Source organism: Sus scrofa, chromosome X, assembly GCF_000003025.6.
Source record: "Sus scrofa isolate TJ Tabasco breed Duroc chromosome X, Sscrofa11.1, whole genome shotgun sequence".
NCBI lineage: Eukaryota > Metazoa > Chordata > Mammalia > Artiodactyla > Suidae > Sus > Sus scrofa.
Window position 1 is genome coordinate 83,804,955 of NC_010461.5, and position 21,575 is coordinate 83,826,529.

The window sequence follows — 21,575 nt, forward strand, 5'->3', positions numbered from 1 at the left end:
AGCAATGGGTACAACTTTTGGGTGGGGTAGAGGAGACCAACAGTGGTTCAAGAGTGATTTGGGTCTGGTCTGAGGGCTCCTCAACCTTTCCCATTACCAAGATACCTTCCCACCACCAAGATACTTTCCCACCATTGTCACATCTGTTTTGTAGCAACAAAGATAACATGGCAACTTTGGGGACAAAAATTGTAGGCAAAATGTGGATGACAAAGAGACTTTCCAATAGCCTAACTGTCCCACTGGGCATTCAAGATCCCATCTCTCTGTAAGAGTCTTTGGGTGGAGTGAATGGCAGAGACTCAAGGACCCACATCATTCTCTCTTCATAGATTGGTCTCCAGTGGCAGCTCTGGCGCTGTTGGAATTGCTGTTGACCACCACCCTCAACAGGTCTGCATCCACCTGGGAACCATTGGTCCTCCCCTAGCTTGGTTGTGCCTCTTCTGCTCTCTGCCTGTAGTATTGGCTGAGACTGGGCTTGGGGAGGAGACTGATTGGCTGCTGGACTGGTGATTGACTCTTTTGTTTCCAACCCTATCGCCTGAATCATCCAACAATTAGAGTGTGAAGATACAAAACTGTGACAGATCTGTGGTGGAGGCTGAGATTGGGTTAGGGGTACTTAACTGGGTCTACTCTATAACTTGTACTATGACTGGGGCTGAGATTGAGCCTGGCACCAAGGCTAAGCCTGAAAAGAAGCCTGGAGAAGAGGTTGTGGGTGGAACCGAGAGAGAGAATGAAGTCCCAATGGTGGTCAGACCCAAAGTTAGGGCCCAAGGCCAGGTAATGCCTAGAGCAAGGCACAAAACTGAGGCCATGGCAGTAGTTGGGGCACATTCTAAGACTGAGACCAAGGCAATCCCTGGGACAAGGTCCATGGATGAAACCTATTCATGGGCCAAGACTGAGTTTGATGGTAAGGCAATACTGAAGACAGGGGGGATGTCCCAGGCCAATGCGATTGCCTGGCCACTGGTCAATACTGAGCCTGTGTCAGTTGCTAAAACGAAGACCTTGTCTATGGATAGGGAACTGGTCAATATGGATGCTGAGTCCTTTCCTGGTACCAAAGTCAAGTCCCAATCAGGAATCCAGCCTTTGTTTGAGTCAGAGGAGGAGACCAATATGGTGTCCTGGTGCCATCCCAGGCTTACATCCAAAAAAGAGAACTCTCGCAATTGTGATTTCAGATGGGTGGATAGATCCTCTCTGAGCTCCTGTTTCTGGAGTGGAGAAGAGGTCAGTACAAGGTTTCGTCCTAGGGACAGGGTAAAACCCAGTAGTAGGTTCAGGCACATGGCCAAAGAAGAAGCCATGTCTCGGCCCAAACACAGTCGGGAGCTCTATATTGCATCCAGTTCTGGTTCCGAGGAGGAATCTGTTAAGACACCTTGGCTCTGGGCCAGAGAAAAGACCAGTATCCGGTCTAGGCCCAAGGAAGAGACCAATACCAGATCTTGGTTTAGGTCCAAGAAAGGAATCTCAGAGTCCAGTTCTGGGTCTGAATGTGAGGTCAATGAGAAGTCCTGGTTCTGGGCTGGAGAGGAAGCCAAATCCAGGTACAAACCCAGAGCAAGGAAAGGAGCCAATGTCAGGGTCAGGCACAGGGCCAAGCGAGAAGCTTCCATTGATTTCATGTCTGGGTCTATGGATGCAGTCAAAAAAGAGTCCTGGTTCTGGCCTGGAGAAAAGGCTAATAACTTGTCAAGGCCCAAATCCAAGAAAGAGGTTAGGGCCAGAGCAATGGTAAAGGAAGAGGCCAAAATCAAGGCCAGAGCCAGGGCCAAGCGAGAAGCCAGGTCAGAGGAAGAGTTCTTCACTGGGCCTTGGTTCTGGGCTGCAGAAGAGTCTAGTATAGTGGGTGGAGCCAGTGTCAAGTCCTGTTCTCAAGTGGATGATGAGTCTATTGTTGGCAGTTGGTTCTGGACTGAAGAAGAGGCCAATACAGGGACTGAGGCCAGTAGTAAGTTCAGACCAAAAACTGAGGAGCCTATTGGAAATTCTATACTTGGAATTGTGGAAAAGACCAGTGAGGAAACTGGGGCTGAGGCCTCTTCCAAATCTGTGCCAGCAGATGATAAAGAAAAGGTCACTACTAATTCCTGCTCCTGTGCTAGTGAAGAAACTAACCCAGAGGCTGAAGAAGAGTCTGTTTTCGGCTCTTGGTTTTGGGTCAGTGATGAGACTAGTGTGGAAGCTAGTGTTGGGGCCAGCTGTGGCTCTAGGCCAAGGTCTGAGGAAGAAGAGGTCATTGGTCCCTGGTTCTGGGCTGGAGAAGAAATCTATACAGAGGCTGAGTTTGGAGAAGAAGCCAGGCCAGATGCTGAAGAAGAGACAATATTTGGGCCCTGGTTTTGGGCTGGAAACCAGGCCCAGATTGATTCTGGAGCTGAAGTTGCCTGTGACACCATGCCAGGGGCTGAGGAGGAAGAGCCCATTATTGGGTCCTGGTTCTGGGCTGGAGTAGAAACTTGCGTAGGGGCTGAAGTCAGCAACAGGTCTAGCCTGGAGAACAAGGAAAATGATATTACATCATCGTGGTTTGGGACCACAGAAGAGGTCAGTATGAAGTATGTGGCTGGTGCCCCATGTAAATTTATGACAGTTGCTGAAGAGATCAATAATGAGTCTAGCTTCTGGTCAAGAGAGGATCCTTGTATGTTTCCTGCCAATGGAGGCAGCTGGAAGTCTAGGCCAGAAGAGGAACAGGAAACTGTTGGTTCATGGTTCTGGCCCAGAAAACATACAAGGCCAGAGACCATTGTAGGGCCCTGGTTATGGGCTGTGGAAGAGGACAGTTTAGATGATAAGACTGAAGAAGAAACCAAGTCACTGACCAAGGAGGAGAACATGATCACGTCCTGGTTCTGGAAAGGGGATAAAGCCATTACAGAGGCTACGGACAGAGAAGAATCCAGGCCAGACACTGAAGAGGAGGACATTATTGGTTCTTGGTTCTGGGCTACGGAGGAAGATAGGCTTGGAACAGAAGCAGAGGCTGGAGAAGATGACAGGCTGGCAGCAGAGGATGAGGTTATTGTTGGGTCTTGGTTCTGGGCCAGGGAAGAGACCATTAGGAAGGAGGCTAGCGTTTATAGCAAATACAGTCCAGAAGCTGAAGAGGAAGAAGTCATCGTTGAGTCCTGGTTCTGGGCTGAAGAAGAGGCCAGTCTGGATGCAGGGGTTAGTTTTGAGTCCAAGAATGGGACTGAAGAAGAGGAAGTCATTGTTGGGTCCTGGTTCTGGGCTGAAGAAGATAGTGTAGATGTTGGACCTCAGGAAACAGAAGAGACCACATCAAGGTCTAGAGAGGAAACCATATTTGGATCCTGGTTCTGGGCTGCAGAAGAACTCAATGTAGAAGCAGAAACATGCTGTGCTTCTAAACCAGAGGATGATAAAGAGATGATTATTGAGTCCTGGTTCTGGTCTGGAGACAAAGACATTAATGAGACTGAAACTGTGGCCACCTCTGAGTCCAGGCTGGAAAATGAGGAAGGGGCAGTTGTTGAGTCCTGGTTTGGAGCTAAAAATGAGCCCAGTAACAGGACTGGTAATGGAACCAACTGTGAGTCTAGGACAGTAGCTGAGGAGGATGAGGCCATAGTGGGGTTCTGGTTCTGGGCAGGAGATGAGGCCCATTTTGAATCAAATCCTGTCCCCGTGTACAGGGCCATTTGCAGACCCACATGTTCAATTGAGCAGGAACCTGATGCTTCACGCAGGCCCCAGAGCTGGGAGGATGTTACTGTTAAGTTCAAGCCTGGCCCATGGGGTAGGGTTGGCTTCCCTTCCCCAAGCCCCTTTAGATTTCCAAGAGAAGCAGCATTTCTTTTCTCTGAAATGTTTGGAGGAAAGCCCAAGCATATGGAACTAAGCCTAGAAGGGGAAGAGCAGGAATCTTTGCCTCAGCCTGATCAGCCTGACCCTGAGTTTCCATTTCAATATGAACCATCTTACCGGTCAGTCAGAGAAATTCGAGAGCATCTTAAGGCTAGGGAGAGTGCAGAGCCTGAGAATTGGTCTTGCAGCTGCATACAGTGTGAGCTTAAAATTGGTCCTGAAGAGTTTGAAGAACTCCTTCTATTAATGGACAGGATTCGAGACCCTTTTATTCATGAAATATCTAAAATTGCAATGGGTATGAGGAGTGCTTCTCAATTTACCCGTGATTTCATTCGTGATGCAGGTGTTGTTTCGCTTATTGAAACCTTGCTCAATTTGCCCTCCTCCCGAGTTAGGACGAGTTTTTTGGAAAACATGGTTCGCATGGCTCCAACTTACACAAATCTAAACATGATTCAGACATACATATGTCAAGTGTGTGAGGAAACTCTTGCTTACAGCTTAGATTCCCCTGAGCAATTATCTGGAATAAAGATGGTTAGACACCTCACTACAACTACTGACTATCACACAATGGTTACCAAGTATTTGTCTGGCTTTCTCTCCTTATTAGCCACTGGCAATACCAAAACAAGGTTTCATGTTCTTAAAATGCTACTGAATTTGTCTGAAAATCCTGTCATGACAAAAGAACTACTCAGTGCTGAAGCAGTATCAGAATTTATGGGCCTTTTTAACAGGAAGGAGACAAATGACAATATTCAGGTTGTTCTGGCAATATTTGAGAATATTGGTAACCATATCAAAGAAGAGGCATTGTTGTTCACTGATGATGATTTCAGTCCTGAGCCACTTATTTCTGCATTCCATGAAGTTGAGAAACTTGCTAAGAAGCTGCAAGGCAAAACAGATGATCAAAATGACCCCGAGGCAGACCAAAAAAATGAGTATGAGTAACTACTTGTCTGTGATTGTCCTTATGCTCCTGAGTTATAACCTTGAATAATGCTTTTTTCAGTTGTTTGTGTTGTAATGTACATCTTTATTGCTGATAATAACTTTGCCCAACTCTTTGTGTGAGCTGGATTGATCTTCTGATGCCAAATGAATATTAGAACTCAAAGCACATTTATTGATATTTGTTTTTGTCCAGATTGTGAATTTAGTGTTTAAGCTTCTAGTGAACCGAGCCATCATAAGAAAGCTACCCTTCTGATTGTTCTAATATTATTGATGTCTATTTGAGTCATGTGTTTCCAATAAAGGTCTATGTTAAAGTTAGCAGAAATCATCCTTTTCCTTGAACATAAAATATAGATGCAAAGAAAACATGTGACAACATAGCAATAATTAATGTATGACTAATCATGCTCCTTGAAAAAGTTTATTATATCTTCAAATGCAAAGGTTACCATGGGCTGCTACTCAGGGTATGCTTCAGGGAAAAAGGACCCAATTAACTTGGGCTCCGAAATGTGGGAAAGAGATTGCATGTTGTGAAGAAAAGCTTGGAGTTGGAAAAAGTGTTTCTATGGGAAAAAGTGCTCCAGTCTGTCTGGAGTGGATGGGAGGAGTGTATTAAGTTGAGCTAAGTTTTGAAGAGCTGAGCAGTTGTATTTTGCAGTTCAAAGTATGAGTGTTTCTTCGATGTTGTCTAAAGGTTAAAAGGATAAGACCAGAAAGCACACAAATTTTACTGTCAGGGAGACTCTTCATGGTGGTGCTATGGAAAGGGTTAAGGTAATAGCATACAGCCACCAAAAGTGATGATCTATAGTTTTTTTGTTATTTTTTTTAAGGGCTGCACCTGCAGCATACGGAAGTTCCCAGGCTAGGGATCGAATTGGAGCTGCAGCTGCCAGCGTACACCACAGCAACACCAGATCTGAGCTGCATCTGCGACCCACACCACAGCTCACGGCAACGCTGGATGCTTAACCCACTGATCGAGGCCAGGGATCAAACTTGCATTCTCATGATTACTAGTCAGATTCGTTACCTCTGAGCCATGACGGGAACTCTGGTTTTTTTTTTAATTAATAAAAGCTCTGATTTTTCCTATATTTGGTGAAATAGACTGGTATCATACATGAAAAGATGCCACCCATTATAAAAATAAGTGTGCAAATGGACTGAATTGTGCAAGTTTGTATTATTTAATTATGGAAAACTCTGCGATGATATCAACCATGCGAAAGGAATAAAGAGGTGTGAGAGATTATAACTTCCAGAAAGACTGGTTTGACAAATAAAAATGCATAATTACTTAAAGGGAATAAACTGTAAACCTTCCGAAGGTTGTAACCATGCTACACATTTTTTCGAATTCACAAGTAACTCCTGCTTCAGACAGTAACAAAAGGGATAAAATTGGTTTGGTGTAGGGGTTAATCCAGGATAAAGGGAAATACACAAATTTTTATTTTCAGGGAAAAAACAAAGTGACCCTTTGGTTTTGTCTAAGTATGGGTGCAAAGTACTCTCCTCCCCAACTTCATTCTAGGATGCTGGTTTTATGTAAGTAGGACGAAGTGGCAGTTTTGCCTGCTTTCACAAACCACAAGTGTTAACAGAGATCGTCCTGGTGGTGGAAACTAGAGTGTGAACGTTTGTTTTGCCTAGCAATCCTTTTCAACACAGACCCTGTGTGTGTTTTAATATGCTGCACGAGTTTTACACAGAATATTATAAGTCGGTCTCCAAACTCCTCCTGGAGTGTTCCACGCCAGCCCTGTGCACCTTCGGAGCAAGGCCCAGACCTAGGGGTGGAAGTGATGGCTGCAAGTGCAGCCTTCCTTGCAGGTCTCTTATCTTCACCAGGGTCGGGAGCGTCAGATAGTTCCAGCAAGGGGCTCAGCCCCAGAGGCAGGAGGAGACCTTGCCATCCAGGCCGCAGCCCTGCGGCACACCAGCGGGGTGCGCGGTCACGTGGGGCTGACGGCGGGTCACGTGACCGCGCCCTTGTTGGGACCGGCGTAGAGGTGTGTCGCGCTGAACAGGGACAGGAAAGACTTAAGCCTGACGATTGACGGACGGATGGCCGTGGAAGGAGCGGTAGGATGCAATGGGGGTGGCTGGCTCGGTGGGTGTCTGTCCTTGCTGCAGTGGCCTGAAAACTAGCCCCTCAGGCGCCCAGAATTAACGGCATTTGTTGGGGGAGGACACTATCCCTCAGCCAATCGCGAGCGCCTTAGCCAGGGTCTGTTATTGTCCAGGAGCTCCAGAGGCAGGAAGTCATCCTGAGGAAGGCGTACGTGGAGAGGAGCAGGGGTCGCTGTTGGAGGAGATGGGTTCGAGGCCGGAAAATGGCATCGGTGGGAGGTGGCGGCTGAGACTAGATCCGGGTGCGGGAAGTGCCATGCATCCTCCCTCTCCTCCTGCCCTCTGAACGCCCCTACCCCCACCCAGGCTCCCCGCCCACCGCTGCGTGGCTCTGAGTCTGGCGGGGCGGGGTGAGGAGGTGAACACATAGAAGGAATTGGCATCAGGAAAGACCAGATTGAGCAAATGGTGAAGTGACAGCTCGCGAACACCCAATTTGTGAACGTACGTGGCGCTGGCTCTGGAAAGTCAGGGGTGGGATCAGACCGGATTTTTGAGCTTTCTTACCCCTCCCTTCCCACCTAGTTGGCACTCACTCTTATACAGTGTGGATGGCTGAGCTCAATTTTGTGAACGAGTTAGTGGCGGGGGTGGGGTGGGCGATGAGAAGGGAACAAGACTTTTATTCTAAGGTTCCAGATGCCTGGAGATGCAAGAGTGGAATGAACCTCAACCTGAGCAACTCTAGGGAAGGGAAGAGGTCACACTCACCAAGAGGGAACCTAGATGCTTTGCACCCTTCACATAATATTTCCGGTTGGGATATCACCAAGCTTCTCAACCCCCAAGAGGATCCCTGAATCTCATCTCAGGCAGTAACATCCTGGGGGTCTGCCCTGGATGTGAGGTTCTGAAAAGGCTTAGTCCCCTTTGTGCCCTCAACAGCTTCCTCCCATCTAGAGACACAAGAGTCATTGTTTCACCAGGTCCACCTGGTCCTCCCTTTTCTGTCTTGAGCCTCAGAGGAGGGTCTTTCTGGAAACCACCTACAGAACACCTACAGAATGTTCTCACAGGTTCCCCTCAGCAGACCCTTTGCTCTTTTCCTTGTGGGTTTTTTTTTTTTTTTTTCTGGCCAATGCTTTATACTTGGTGATTTGCGTCTATCCTTAGCAGCACTCCGGTATTTGTGCTAATCCACTTTGGTCAGAGCTCAGCTCTATGAGACATCCACAGGATACCCAAGTCCTTTTAGGAGAATATAGTTAGGAAAAACAAATCCCATTAGCCTCTCTATTTGCCATTTTACAGATTTGAAACTTGTTAGTACATAGCAATCTTTTCCTTTTTTTTTTTTTTTTTTTTTACAGCTGCATATTCCTCTATGTGTCACTACCATAATTTGTTCAATTACTCATTTGTGTATTTATGGGCATTTATTTCCTGTATTTGCTGTTGCAGACGGTGCTGGAAAAATTACCTCATGCAAATATCATTTTTGTATGGTTAATCTTCAGGTTATATTCCTAGAAGTGAGGATGGTTGGTCAAATGATAGGTGCATATGTAGTTTTACCGTATATTCTAAAATATTCCTCCAAAGGGGTATTACAAAATTTCATTACCATCAACAATTTATGGGTTGCCTATTTCCCTACAGCCTTGCCAACACATTTTTTATTATCCTTTTCGTAGTTGTGGAATATCTAGTGATGCCACCTCTCATTCCTGACGTTAGTAATTGTGTCTTCACTTTTGTTTTCCTTTGTCATTCTGGCTAGAGACTTATCAATTTTATTGACCTCAGCAAACTAGTGTTTAGTTTTATTGATTTTTAAATTGTTTTTCTGTTTTCTATTTCATTGGTTTCTGCTCTTATTTTTTTCTTCTGTTTACTTTGTTACTATTCTGTTTCTAGCTACTTGAAATAGAAGCTGAGTTCATTGATTTGAGACCATTGTTTTTCTAATATAGGTGTTCTAGTTCTGTAAATTTCCGTCTAATACTGCTTAAGTTGCATCTCACAAATTTTGGTATGTTATGTTTTCATTTTTCTTCAATGGAAATTACATACTAATTCTTTTTTTTAGTTTCTTCTTTGATCCAAGAGTGTTTTTTTGTTGTTTGTTTGTTTTTGTTTTCCTGGCCGCACCCTCAGCATGTGAAAGTTCCTGGCTCAGGGATGGAATCCACGCCACAGCAGCAACCCAAGCAGCTGCAGTGACAGCGCTGGATCCTTAACCCACTGCACCACAAGAGACCCCCTGAACCAAGAGTTACTTAGAAGTAGACTCTGTAGTTACCAAGTATTTGAGGCTTTTCCCGCTATGTTTCAGTTATGTTATTTCTATAATACTGACCACAGCATTGTGGTCAGAGAACATACTTTGTATGACCTGAATCCTTTTAATTTATTGAGACTTCCTTTATGGACCATAATATGGTCTAACTTAGTAAATATTCCAGTTGCACTTGAAAAGAATATGTACCCTTCTGTTGTCCTGTGAACTGTTGTATAAATGTTAATTAGGTTTAGTTGTTTAATAATTTTGTTTACGTCTTCTGTTGTTTACTTATTTTATCTTTACTTGTTATTGAGACAGAGGTGCTGAAATCTGACTGTAATTGCAGTATTTAGAACTTAAAATTTTTATCAGCCTATAGCTTGCAAAACAGAGTAGAACTACTCAGGCAAAGTTAAATGGAATACAGATAGAGAGGCCATATACTGCCACATATGTATATGGGCATTTATATTAGGGTGACAGTGCAGATTCATGGAGAAAAGTGAAAGATTCAGTGTGCCAGGGGTCCTCAAGACCACCCACAGATTCAGTGATTCCCTAGCAGGACTCACAAGACTCAGTATATAGTTGTACTCGCAGCTATGATTTATTACAAAAGGATGCAAAACCAAATCAATGAAAGAAAAAAGTACATGGAATGAAGTTCAAAAGAAACAAAAAAAAAAACAGGTGCAATCTTCCAAGAGTCTTCTCCCAGTGGAGTCCAACAGAGTACGCTTAATTCCTCCAACAACAATTTATGACAACATGGGTGAAATGTTGTTTATCAAGGAAGCTTATTAGATACTCAGTGCCCAAAATTTGGGGGAGGGGGGTACCCTTTGCCTAGCATGTACCAAAATTCTAGACTCCCAGAAGGAAAGAAGGTGTTTAGCATAAACTATATTGTTTACACAAAGAGTTTAGGCACAGTGAGCCAATCTTATCAATTCTGGGAATGGTGGAAACCTTCTTTAAGGTACAACAGAATACAGCCAAAGGCCAACTTTACAACCAGGTTTTGAGTTTTTGTTGTTTTTTTTTAATGGCCACACCCATGAAATATGGAAGTTCCCAGACCAGCAATTGAATCTGAGCTGCAGCTGCGACCTGTGCCACTACTGTGGCAACACTGCATCCTTTAACACACTGCACCGGGCCCTGGATCAAACCAGCACCTCTGCTGTGACCCAAACCACTGCAATCATGTTCTTAACCCACTGTGCCGCAGTGGGAACTCCCACAAGCAGGTTTTTCTAAGACTACCAATCTTAGATCTGCTATGCTAACTCTTCTACACATTTGGTAAATAATTTTGGAATAATTACCTAATCATTTGGGAAAACAAAGTTATATCCCAATACACATGAATTAGTTCCAGGAAGATTAGCTATCTTAAGTATTTCAAAAGGAATGGGAGGGTAAAGAAAAAGAAACGCTGCCTAGAATGAATTTGGGCTTCTGATATGTAGAGGGAAATAGAAATGGACTCTTTCCATATAAGTATCATTTATTAGATAATATTCCCCTACACCAACAATTTCTCATGTCTCTTTTGTAATATATGGTGTTATTTTCAAAATGTTTCTTAGGTAAATTCTCTCTGGTAGAAACATGCAGGTTTGCTTATTGCAGTTTATAATAAACATTGCAGGTTGTCTGAAATGTAATATCCATAATTCATATATGGTTAATCTAATTAATTTTACCATTTTATCTTATCTTTACTATCATATCATTATATTGATTGAGGTTTAGGGGTATTTGTATTCTCACATAACTTCTTTGAAATTCTCTTGGAGTTTCAAAATGGAAAAATACGTTGGCCAGGCCAAAGAATATGTCCCTGTGTTACCAAAGCCTGCTGGATATCTTCAGGAAGGCTTCCATGATGGGGCTCATTACTAGATGACTTTTTAAAAGTGTCCGCAATATTTGTCTCACAACCATACCAGCTCAGAAGCTGAATATCCTCATACAAAAAAAAATCCATTTATATAGGGTGAACTCATAATTAACAAAATCACAAGGCTTGGAGTTCCTGTCATGGCTCAATGATTAACAAATCCAACTAGGAACCATGAGGTTGTGGGTTCGATTCCTGGTCTTGTTCAGTGGGTTAGGGATCTGCCATTGCTATGAGCTGTGGTGTAAGATGTAGACACAGCTGGGATCCCACGTCGCTGTGGCTCTGGCATAGGCCAGCGGCTACAGCTCCAATTAGACCCCTAGTCTGGGAACCTCTATATGCCATGGGTGTGGCCTTAGAAAAGACAAAAAAAAAATCACAAGGCTTACAGAAATCAGAGCATCAACTTACTAATTTATATGGGGAAATAGCAATATCAAAGGACTAAAATAACAGCATCTGTTGGATTTTCTCAGTGTATATAGACCTATAGGAAATTTAAATCAAAATTGAAAAATTAGAATTGCAAGCAGGGCCCTAAAGAGAAAAAAAAATCATATAGAGGGAGTTCCCATTGTGGCTCAGAAGGTTAAGAACCTGACTAGTATCCATGAGGATGTGTGTTTGATCCCTGGCCTCACTCAGTGGGTTAAGGATCCAGCATTGCCATGATCTGTGGTGTTGGTCACAGACACACGGCTCAGAGCCTTTGTGGCTTGGCTGTGACTGTGGCTGTGGTGTAGGCCTGCAGCTGCGGCTCCAATTCGACCCCTAGCCTGGAAACTTCCATGTGCCACAGGTGCGGCCCTACAAAGAAAAAAAAAAAAAGAATTAAAATTTTTTCACATTATTTTTTTTTCTTTGTAGGGCCACACCTGTGGCATATGGAAGTTCCTAGGCTAGGGGTGGAATCAGAGCCACAGCTAATGGCCTATGCCACAGCCACAGCAACACAGGATCTGAGCCGTGTCTGTGACCTACACCACAGCTCACAGCAACACTGGACCCCCAACCCAATGAGCGAGACCAGGGGTTGAACCCACGTCCTCATGGATACTGGTCGGATTTGCTTCTGCTTAGCCACAACAGGAACTCCTTTTTCACATTAATTTAAATGTGTAAAGTTTTGTTATAAATTTGGAAAATATGATAACTCTTATTTTAAATTTTTCAAAAATATTCCACCTTTATTGAGATATATGTAATTGACAAAAGTATTGTGTAAGTTTAAGGTGTACAATGTGATGATTTGGTGTACATATATATTGTGAAATGATTACCACAATAAGGTTAGTTAACACTTTCACCACCTCAGTCACCTTATGTGTGGTAAGAACATTTAAGATCTCCTCTCCTAGCATATTTCAATATATAATACAATATTATTAACCACACTCACCAAGCTATATATTAGATCCCCAAGACTAACTCATAAATGAAACTTTGTATCCTTTGACCTAAAACTCCCCATTCCTGCACCTATCTGCCAACTGCCAATCTACTGTCTGTTTCTATGAGTTCAGCTTATTAGATTTCACATTTAAGTGAGAATATACAGTATTTGTTTTTCTCTATCTGTCTTATATCACTTCGTATGCCTTCAAAGTCCATCCATGTCAAATGGCGGGATATATATATAACATTTTCTTTATCCATTCATCTGTCAATGCCTACTTAGGTAGATTCCATGTCTTATCTATTGCGAATAATGCTGTAATGAATATGGGAGTACAGATATCTCTTTGAAATAGTGATTTCATTTCCTTTGAATCCCAAAGTGGGATTATTAGATCATGTGGAAATTGATTTTTAAATTTTTAAAAAGCCTCCATGCTGTTTTCCATAGTAGCTGCACCAATTGACATACCCACCAACAGGGTATGAGTTTGCTTTTCTTTACATTCTCATCAGCACATGTTATCTCTTATCTTTTGGTGATACTCATTCTAACTGGTTTAAGTGATACCTCATTTTGATTTTGATTTGCATTTCCCTAATGACTAGTGATGTCATCTTTTCATGGAACTATTTGGCCATTTATATCTCTTCTGTTGAAAACTGTCTATTCAGGTCCTTGGCCCATTTTAAAATCAGATTATGGAGTTCCTGTTGTGACTCAGCAGGTTAAGAACCAGACATAGTTTCCATGAGGATGCAGGTTTGGTCCCTGGCCCCATTCAGTGGGTTAAGGATCTGGCCTTGGCGCAAGCTGAGGTGTGGGTTTCAGATATAGCTCAGATCCAGCATTGCTATGCCTGTGGCATAGGCCTCAGCTGCAGCTCTGATTTGATTCGACCCCTAGCCAGGGAACTTCCACATGCTGTGGGTATGGCTATAAAAAGAGAAAAATAAATAAAATAAAATCAGATTATTATTACTAATCAGTTGCATGATTTCCTTATATATTTTCAATATTAAATCCTTTTCTTTCTTTTTCTTTCATTTTTAGGCATCCTCATGGATACTAGTCAGTTTTGTTACCACCAAGCCACAATGGGAACCCCTAAACCCTTTTCAAATATAGGGTTTGCAAATATTTTCTCCCATTCTGTAGGATGTTTTTTCATTTTGTTGATCATTTGTTTTGCTGTGCAGAAGCTTTTTAATTTGATGTAGTCCTACTTTTTTATTTTTGCTTTTGTTTCTTGTGATTTGGGTATCACATCAAATTTTTTTTTTGCCAAAACCAGTGTCAAGGAGCCTTTTCCCTATGTTTTCTTCTAGGAGTTTTACAGTTTTGGGTATTACATTTGAGTCTTTAATTCATTTCAAGTCAATTTTTATGAGTGGTGTAAGATGGAGGTCCTGTTTCATTCTTGTGCATGTGAATATCCACTTTTCCTAGCACACTGTATTGAAGAGACTATTTTTTCCATTGATTTTTCTTGTCTTTCTTGTCAAATACTAGTTTATTTGTATGTGTAGGTTTATTTCTGGGCTCTTGATTCTGTGCCATTGGTCTACATGTCTGTTTTTATGCCAGTACCATAGTGTTATGATTATACAGCTTTGTAATAAAGTATGAAATCACAAAATATAATTCCTCCAGCTTTGTTCTTTTTTCTAACACTGCTTTGGCTGTTTATGGCTCCTTATGAATTTTAGGATTATTTTTCTATTTCTGTTGAAAATTCCACTGAGTTTTGATAGGGGTTTCATTCAATCTGTAGGACACTTTGGGTAGTATGGACATTTTAACAATAATAATTCTGATCAATGAACACAGGATGTATTTCCATTTCTTTCTTTCTTCTTCAACTTCTTTTATCAAAGTCTTATAATTTTCTTTCCTTTTTTTGGGGGGTGCCAAAACGCAGGAGCAGAAAGGTCTTATAATTTTCAATGTACAGATCTTTCACTTAAATTTATTCCTAAAAATATCATTGTTATTGATGCTATTGTAATTGGGATTGTTTTCTTTATTTTTCAGATAGTTTGTTGTTAATGTATAAAAACACAACTGATTTTTCTGTGTTGATTGTGTTTCCTGAAACTTTACTGAATTCATTCCAACAGTTTTTGGTTGAGTCTTTAGGTTTTTCTAAATACAAGATTAATTCATGTGCAAACACAATAGTTGTACTTATTCCTTTCTGATTGGGATGCCTTTTATTTCTTTTGCTTGTCTGATTGCTGTGGCTAGGACTTCTAGTACTATGTTGAATAGAAGTAGTGAGAGTGGGCATCTTGTCTTGTTCTGATCTTAAAGGAAATGCTTTAAGTTTCTCACTATTAACTATAATGTTAGCTATGAGCTTCTCATGTATGGCCTTTATTATGTTGAGGTACATCCTTGTATACTCAGTTGTTAAGAGTTTATCATGAAAGGGTGTTGAATTTTTTCAAGTACTTTTTCTGCATCTATTAAGGTCATAGGATCATATGATTTTTATCTTTCATTCTGTTGATGTGGTGCGTCTCATTTATTGATTTGATATGGTGAACCATACATTCATCTCAGTAATAAAACACACTTGATTATGTTGTATGAGGACTTCCTACATATGACTGAAAAGGAAATATATGAAAGAGATTAAGAGATTTGGCTGCATAAAATAGTGGCCATATGACAATATGTATGTCAAACTGTTCATACATCTAATATATTAATATTAATCTATTATGTAAAAGCTCATAAATCAATAAACACTACTACCTACAAAATTTATAAAGAACTTTAAAAGCCATATCACCCAGTCAAAAATATAATAAAGGCCAGTAAGTACATGAAGTTGTAAGATACTATTGTTCACCATTCACTGGTCCAATTAAAAAAAATTTTTGAAATTATAATACCCGGTATTTCTTACCCACCTAAGGAGGCTTTTTAGACAATGTTTTTCCCAAACACCCATATCCCCCCTTGAAATTTTAGTAACTCAGATATATTTTTGTGTGTTTTTGTTATAGCATCTTTTCTTAAAAATTCAATGAATTTTATTATACTTACAGTTATATAACCATCATCACAACCAAATTTTAGAACATTTCCATCCCAAATCCCTAGCCCATCCCTCCCCCAAAACCTATCTCCTTTGGTAACCATACGTTTTTCAAAGTCTGTGAGTCAGTTTCTGTTCTGCAAATAAGTTCACCATATCCTTTTTTTTTTTTTTAGATTCCACACATAAGTGATAGCGTATGATGTTTGTGTCTCACTGACTAACTTCATTTAGCATGATAATATCTAGGTCAATCCATGTTGCTGCAAATGCCTTTTTATGGTGAGTGTGTACATGAACCCATCTTCTTCATCCACTCTTCTGTCAATGGACATTTAGGTTGCTTCCATGTCTTGGCTATTCCATGTAGTGCTACAGTGAACATTGGGGTACATGTATCTTTTTGAGTCATGTTTTCTCCAGATAGATGCCCAGGAGTGGGATTGCTGGATCAATCTATTGTAATTCTATTTTTAATTTTTGAGGAATGTCCATACTGTTTTCCATAGTGATTGCACCAATTTACATTCCCAACAACAGTGTAAGAGGGTTCCCTTTTCTCCACACCCTCTCCAGCATTTATTGTTTGTAGACTTTTTGATGATGGCCATTCTGGCTGGTGTAAGGTGGTACCTCATAGTAGTTTTTATTTGCATTCTAATAATTAGTGATGTTGAACACCTTTTTGCATTTTGGGGCCATCTGTATGTCTTCTTTGGAGAATTGTTTAGGTCTTCTACCCATTTTTGATGGGTTTTTTTGTTTTTTTGGTATTGAGCTGCAGGAGGTGTTTATATTTTTTGGACTTTGATCCCTTGTCAGTCACTTCATTTGCAAAGATTTTCTTTCATTCTGTGGGTTGTCTTTTTGTTTTGTTTAGGGTTTCCTTTGCTGCGCAAAAAGTTTTAAGTTTAATTAGGTCCCATTTGTTTATTTTTGTTTTTATCATCATTACTCTATGAGGTGGATCTGAGAAGATATTGCTGTGATTTATGTCAGAGAGTGTTCAGCCTATGTTTTCCTCTAAGAGTTGTATAGTGTCTGGTCTTATATCTAGGTCTTGAATCCATTTTGAGTTTATTTTTGTGTATGGTGTTAGGAAGTGTTCTAATTTCATTCTTTTGCTTGTAGCTGTCCAGATTTCCCAGCACCACTTATTGAAGGGACTGTCTTTTCTCCATTGTATATTCTTGCTTCCTTTGTCATAGATTAGCTGACCATAGATATGTGGGTTTAATTCTGGGCTTTCTATCCTATTCCATTGACATATATTTCTGTTTTTGTGCCAGTGTCATACTGTTTTGGTGACTGTTGCTCTGTACTATAGTGTGAAGTCAGGGAACCTGATTCCTCCAGCTCCATTTTTCTTTTTCAGGATGTTTTTGGCTATTCTGGGTCTTTTGTGCTTCCAAACAAACTTGAAAATATTTTTTCCTAGTTCCATGAAAAATGCTATTGGTAATAGGATAGGGATTGCGTTGAATCTATAGATTGTCTTGGGTAGTACAGTCATTTTGACAATATTGATTCTTTAAATCCAAGAGCATGGCATATCTTTCCATCTGTTTGTGTCATCTTTGATTTCTATCATCAGCATCTTCTAGTTTTCAGAGTACAGGTCTTTTGACTCTTTAGGAAGGTTTATCCCTAGATATTTTATTCTTTCTGACATGATGGTAAATGATATTGTTTGCCTAATTTCTCTTTCTGATCTTTCATTGTTAGTATATAGAAATGCAGTCGATTTCTGTGTATGAATTTTGTATCCTGCAACTTTACCAAATTCATTAATGAGCTCTAACTGTTTTCTGGTGGCGTCTTTAGGATTTTCTAGGTATAGTATCATGTCATCTGCAAACAGTGATAGTTTTACTTCTGTCTTTCCAATTTGGGTTCCTTTTATTTCTTCTTTGATTGCCATGGCTAGGACTTCCAAACCTATGTTGAATAGTAGGGGCAAAAGTGGACATCCTTTTCTTGTTCCTGATCTTAGTGGGAACTCTTTCAGCTTTTCACTATTGAAAATGATGTTAGCTGTTGGTTTGTCATATATGGCCTTTATTATGTTGAGGTAGGTTCCATCTCTGCCCATTTTCTGCAGGGTTTTATCAGAAATGGATGTTGAAATTTGTCAAAAGCTCTTTCTTTGCATCTATTGAGAGGATCATATGGTTTTTATTCTTCAGTTTGTTAATGTGGTGTGTCACACTGATTGATTTGCAAATATTGAAAAATCCTTGCATCCCTGTGATAAATTCCACTTGATCATGGTATAAGATCCTTTTAATGTATTGCTGGATTCAGTTTGCTAGGTATCTTGTTGAGGATTTTTGCATCTATGTTCATCAGTTTTATTGGCCTATAATTTTCTTTTTTTGTGGTATCTTTGCTGGTTTTGGTATCAGGGTAATGGTGGTCTCATAGAATGAGTTGGAAGTGTTCCTTCCTCTGCAATTTTTTGGAATAGTTTCAGAAGGATAGCTGTTACCTCTTCTCTAAATTTTTGAAAATGCCTGTGACACCATCTGGTCCTGGACTTTTGTTTGTTGGAAGTTTTTTTCTTTTTTTTTTCTTTTTTTTTTTTTTTGGCTTTTTAGGGCCACACCTGTGGCATATGGAAGTTCCCAGGCTAGGGGTCAAATCAGAGCTACAGCTGCTGGCCAGTGCCACAGCCACAGCTATGCAGGACCTAATCTGCATATGTGGCCTACACCATAGCTTGCAGCAACACCAGATCCTTAACCCACTGAGTAAGGCCAGGGTTCAATCCCACATCCTCATGGATACTAGTCAGATTCGTTACCACCGAGCCACAATGGGAATTCCTGTTTTGGAAATTTTATTTTATTTTATTTTATTTTTGGTCTTTTTGCCATTTCTTGGGCTGCTCCCACACCATATGGAGGTTCCCAGGCTAGGGTTTGAATCAGAGCTATAGCTGCTGTCTTATGCCAGAGCCACAGCAATGTGGGATCCAAGCCACATCTGCAACTTACATGGCAACACCAAATCCTTAACCCACTGAGCAAGGCCAGGGATCGAACTCGCAACCTCATGGTTCCTAGTCGGATTTGTTAACCACTGAGCCAAGATGAGAACTCCTGTCTTGAAATTTTTAAAACACAGTTTCAACTTCAGTGCTTGTGATTGGTCGGTTCATCTTTTCTATTTCGTGTTGGTTTAGTCTTGGAAGCTTGTCCTTTTCTAAGAATTTGTCCATTTCTTCTAGGTTGTCCATTTTATTGACATATAATTGCTTGTAGTAGTCTCTTATGATCTGTTGTGTTTCTGTGATGTCCGTTGTAACTTTTCATTTCTAATTTTATTGATTTGAGCCTTTTCTTTTTTTCTTGATGAGTCTGGCTAAGGATTTATCAATTTGGTTCATCTTTTCAAAAAACCAGCTTTTAGTTTCATTGATCTTTTCTATGGCTTCCTTCATTTCTATTTCATTGATTTCTGCTCTGATCTTTTTGATTTTTTTCCTTCTGCTAACTTTGGGTTTTGTCTGTTCTTCTTTCTCTAGTAGCTTTAAGTGTAAAGTTAGGTTGTATATTTGAGATTTTTCTTGTTTTCCAAGGTAGAGTTGTATTGGTATAAACTTCCCTCTGAGAACTGCTTTTGCTGCATCCCATGGGTTTTGGATTGTTGTGTCTTTATTGTCATTTGCTTCTAGGTATTTTTAAATTTCCTCTTTGGTTTCTTCAGTGATCCATTGGTAGTTTAGTAGCATGTTACTTAATCTCCACGTGTTGGTGTTTGTTGGAGTTCTCTTCTTGTTGATTTCTAGTCTTATAGCATTGTGGTTGGAAAAGATGCTTGGTATTATTTCAATTTTCTTAAATTTACTGAGGCTTGATTTGTGACCCAGAATGTGATCAGTATTAGAGAATGTTCCATGTGCACTTGAGAGGAATGTGTATTCTGCTGCTTTTGGATGGAATATTCTAATGCATCATTTTTTTAAATTTATCACATCTGTAGTTGTATAATGATCATAACAATCTGATTTCACAGGATTTCCATCCCACAGCCCAAGCACATCCCCCCACCCCCCAAACTGTTTCCTCCGGAGACCATAAGTTTTTCAATGTCTCTGAATCAGCATCTGTTCTGCAAAGAAGTTCCGTCTGTCCTTTTTTCAGATTCCACATGTCAGTGAAAACATTGGATGTTGGTGTCTCATTGTATGGCTGACTTCACTTAGCATGATAGTTTCTAGGTCCATCTATGTTGCTAAAAATGCTGGTATATTGTTCTTTTTGATGGCTGAGTAATATTCCATTGTGTATATGTACTACCTCTTCTGGATCCACTCCTCTGTCGATGGACATTTAGGTTGTTTCCATGTCTTGGCTATTGTAAATAGTGCTGCAATGAACATTGGCGTACATGTGTCTTTGCGAGTCATGGTTTTCTCTGGATGGATGCCCAGGAGTGGGATTGCTGGATCAAATGATGGTTCTATGTGTAGTTTTCTGAGGCATCTCCATACTGCTTTCCACAGTGGTTGCACCAATTTACAATCCCACCAACAGCGTAATAGGGTTCCTTTTTCTCCACCCCCTCTCCAGCACTTATTGTTTGTAGACTTTTTGATGATGGCCAATCTGGCTGGTGTAAGGTGGTACCTCAGAGTGGTTTTGATTTGCATTTCTCTAATAATGAGTGATGTTGAACATCTTTTCATGTGTTTCTCGGCCATCCGTATGTCTTCTTATGAGAATTGTCTGTTTAGATCTTCTGCCCATTTTTGGATGGGGTTGTTTGTTTTTTTGGTATGGAGCTGCAGAAGTTGTTTATAAATCTAATGCATCATTTAAGGCCTATGTTTCCTTGTTGATTTTCTGTCTGGATGATCTGTCCATTGCTATTATTGTGTTATTGTCAATTTCTCCTTTTAAGTTTGTTGGTAGTTTCTTTATGTATTAAGGCAATCCTATGTTGTGTGCACATGTATTTACAGTTTTTATTTCTTCTTGGATTGATCCTTTGATCATTACATAATGTCCTTCTTTGTCTCATATAATATCCTTAATTTTAAGATTTTGTCTGATATGAGTATTGCTTCTCCAGCTTTCTTTTGATTTCCATTTACATGGAATATTTTCTTCTATCCTCTCACTTTTAATTTGTATGTGTCCCTAGAACTGAAGTGAGTCCCTTGAAGACGCATATACTTGGGTCTTGCTTTTGTCTCCATTCAGCCAGTCTGTGTCTTTTGGTTCAGGCGTTTAGTCCATTTACATTTAAGGTAATTTTTGATATGTATTTTCTTATTGCCATTTTATTCATTGTTTTGATTTTGTTTTTGTTGGTCTTTTTTCTTTCCTTCTCTCGTTCTCTTCTCTTGTGGTTTGATGACTATCTTTAGTGTTGTGTTTGGATTGCCCTTTCTTTCTTTCTTTTCCCTTTTTTTTTTTTTTTTTTTTTTGTCTTTTGCCTTTTCTAGGGCTGCTCCTGTGGCATATGGAGGTCCCAGGCTAGGGGTCCAATCAGAGCTGTAGCCACCGGCCTACACCAGAGCCACAGCAATGCTAGATCTGAGACGTGTCTGTGACCTACACCACAGCTCTCAGCAATGCCAGATCCATAACCCACTGAGCGAGGCCAGGGATTGAACCTGCAACCTCATGGTTCCTAGTCAGATTCGTTAACCACTGAGCCACAGCGGGAACTCCTCTTTCTTTCTTCCTTCCTTCTCCTTCCTCCTTTCCTTTCCTTTCCTTTCCTTTCCTTTCCCTTTCCTTCCTTCCTTCTTTCTTCTTTTTTTTTTTTTTTTTTTGCTTTTTAGGGCCACACTTGTGGCATATGGAAGTTCCCAGGCTAGGGGTCAAATCAGAGCTGCAGCTGCCAGCCTATGCCATAGCCACAGCAACACTGGATCTGAGCCACATCTGTGACCTACACTGTAACTCACTGCAATGCTGGATCCTTAACCCACTGGCTGAGGCCAGGGATCAAACCTACATCCACATGGATAATAGGCTCTTTTCTGCTGAACCATGATGGGAACTCCTGGATTGACTTTTTTTTTATTTGTGTG

General features: G+C 40.8%; 2 protein-coding genes across 18 annotated transcripts in view; both read left to right on the plus strand.

Annotated features, from left to right (window-relative positions):
• Positions 1 to 5,136, plus strand: part of GPRASP1 (G protein-coupled receptor associated sorting protein 1) — a 44,881-nt gene extending 39,745 nt beyond the window's left edge. For all 12 annotated transcript variants that reach the window (XM_021079932.1, XM_021079930.1, XM_021079928.1 and 9 more), the window contains one exon: positions 333 to 5,136. In XM_021079932.1, the coding sequence (XP_020935591.1) occupies positions 655 to 4,809 (4,155 nt within the window). In that variant the 5' untranslated portion in view covers positions 333 to 654 and the 3' untranslated portion in view covers positions 4,810 to 5,136. The remainder of the gene's footprint in view (positions 1 to 332) is intronic.
• GPRASP2 (G protein-coupled receptor associated sorting protein 2) overlaps positions 6,779 to 21,575 on the plus strand; it is an 80,744-nt gene continuing 65,947 nt past the window's right edge. For 2 of the 6 annotated variants that reach the window (XM_003135261.4, XM_021079935.1), the window contains exon 1: positions 6,779 to 6,906. The gene's annotated coding sequence lies outside the window, so the exon portion shown is untranslated. Of the gene's footprint in view, positions 6,935 to 21,575 lie in introns of all 6 variants that reach the window. The other 4 variants (XM_005657880.3, XM_013990971.2, XM_021079933.1 and 1 more) reach the window with 3 other exon arrangements.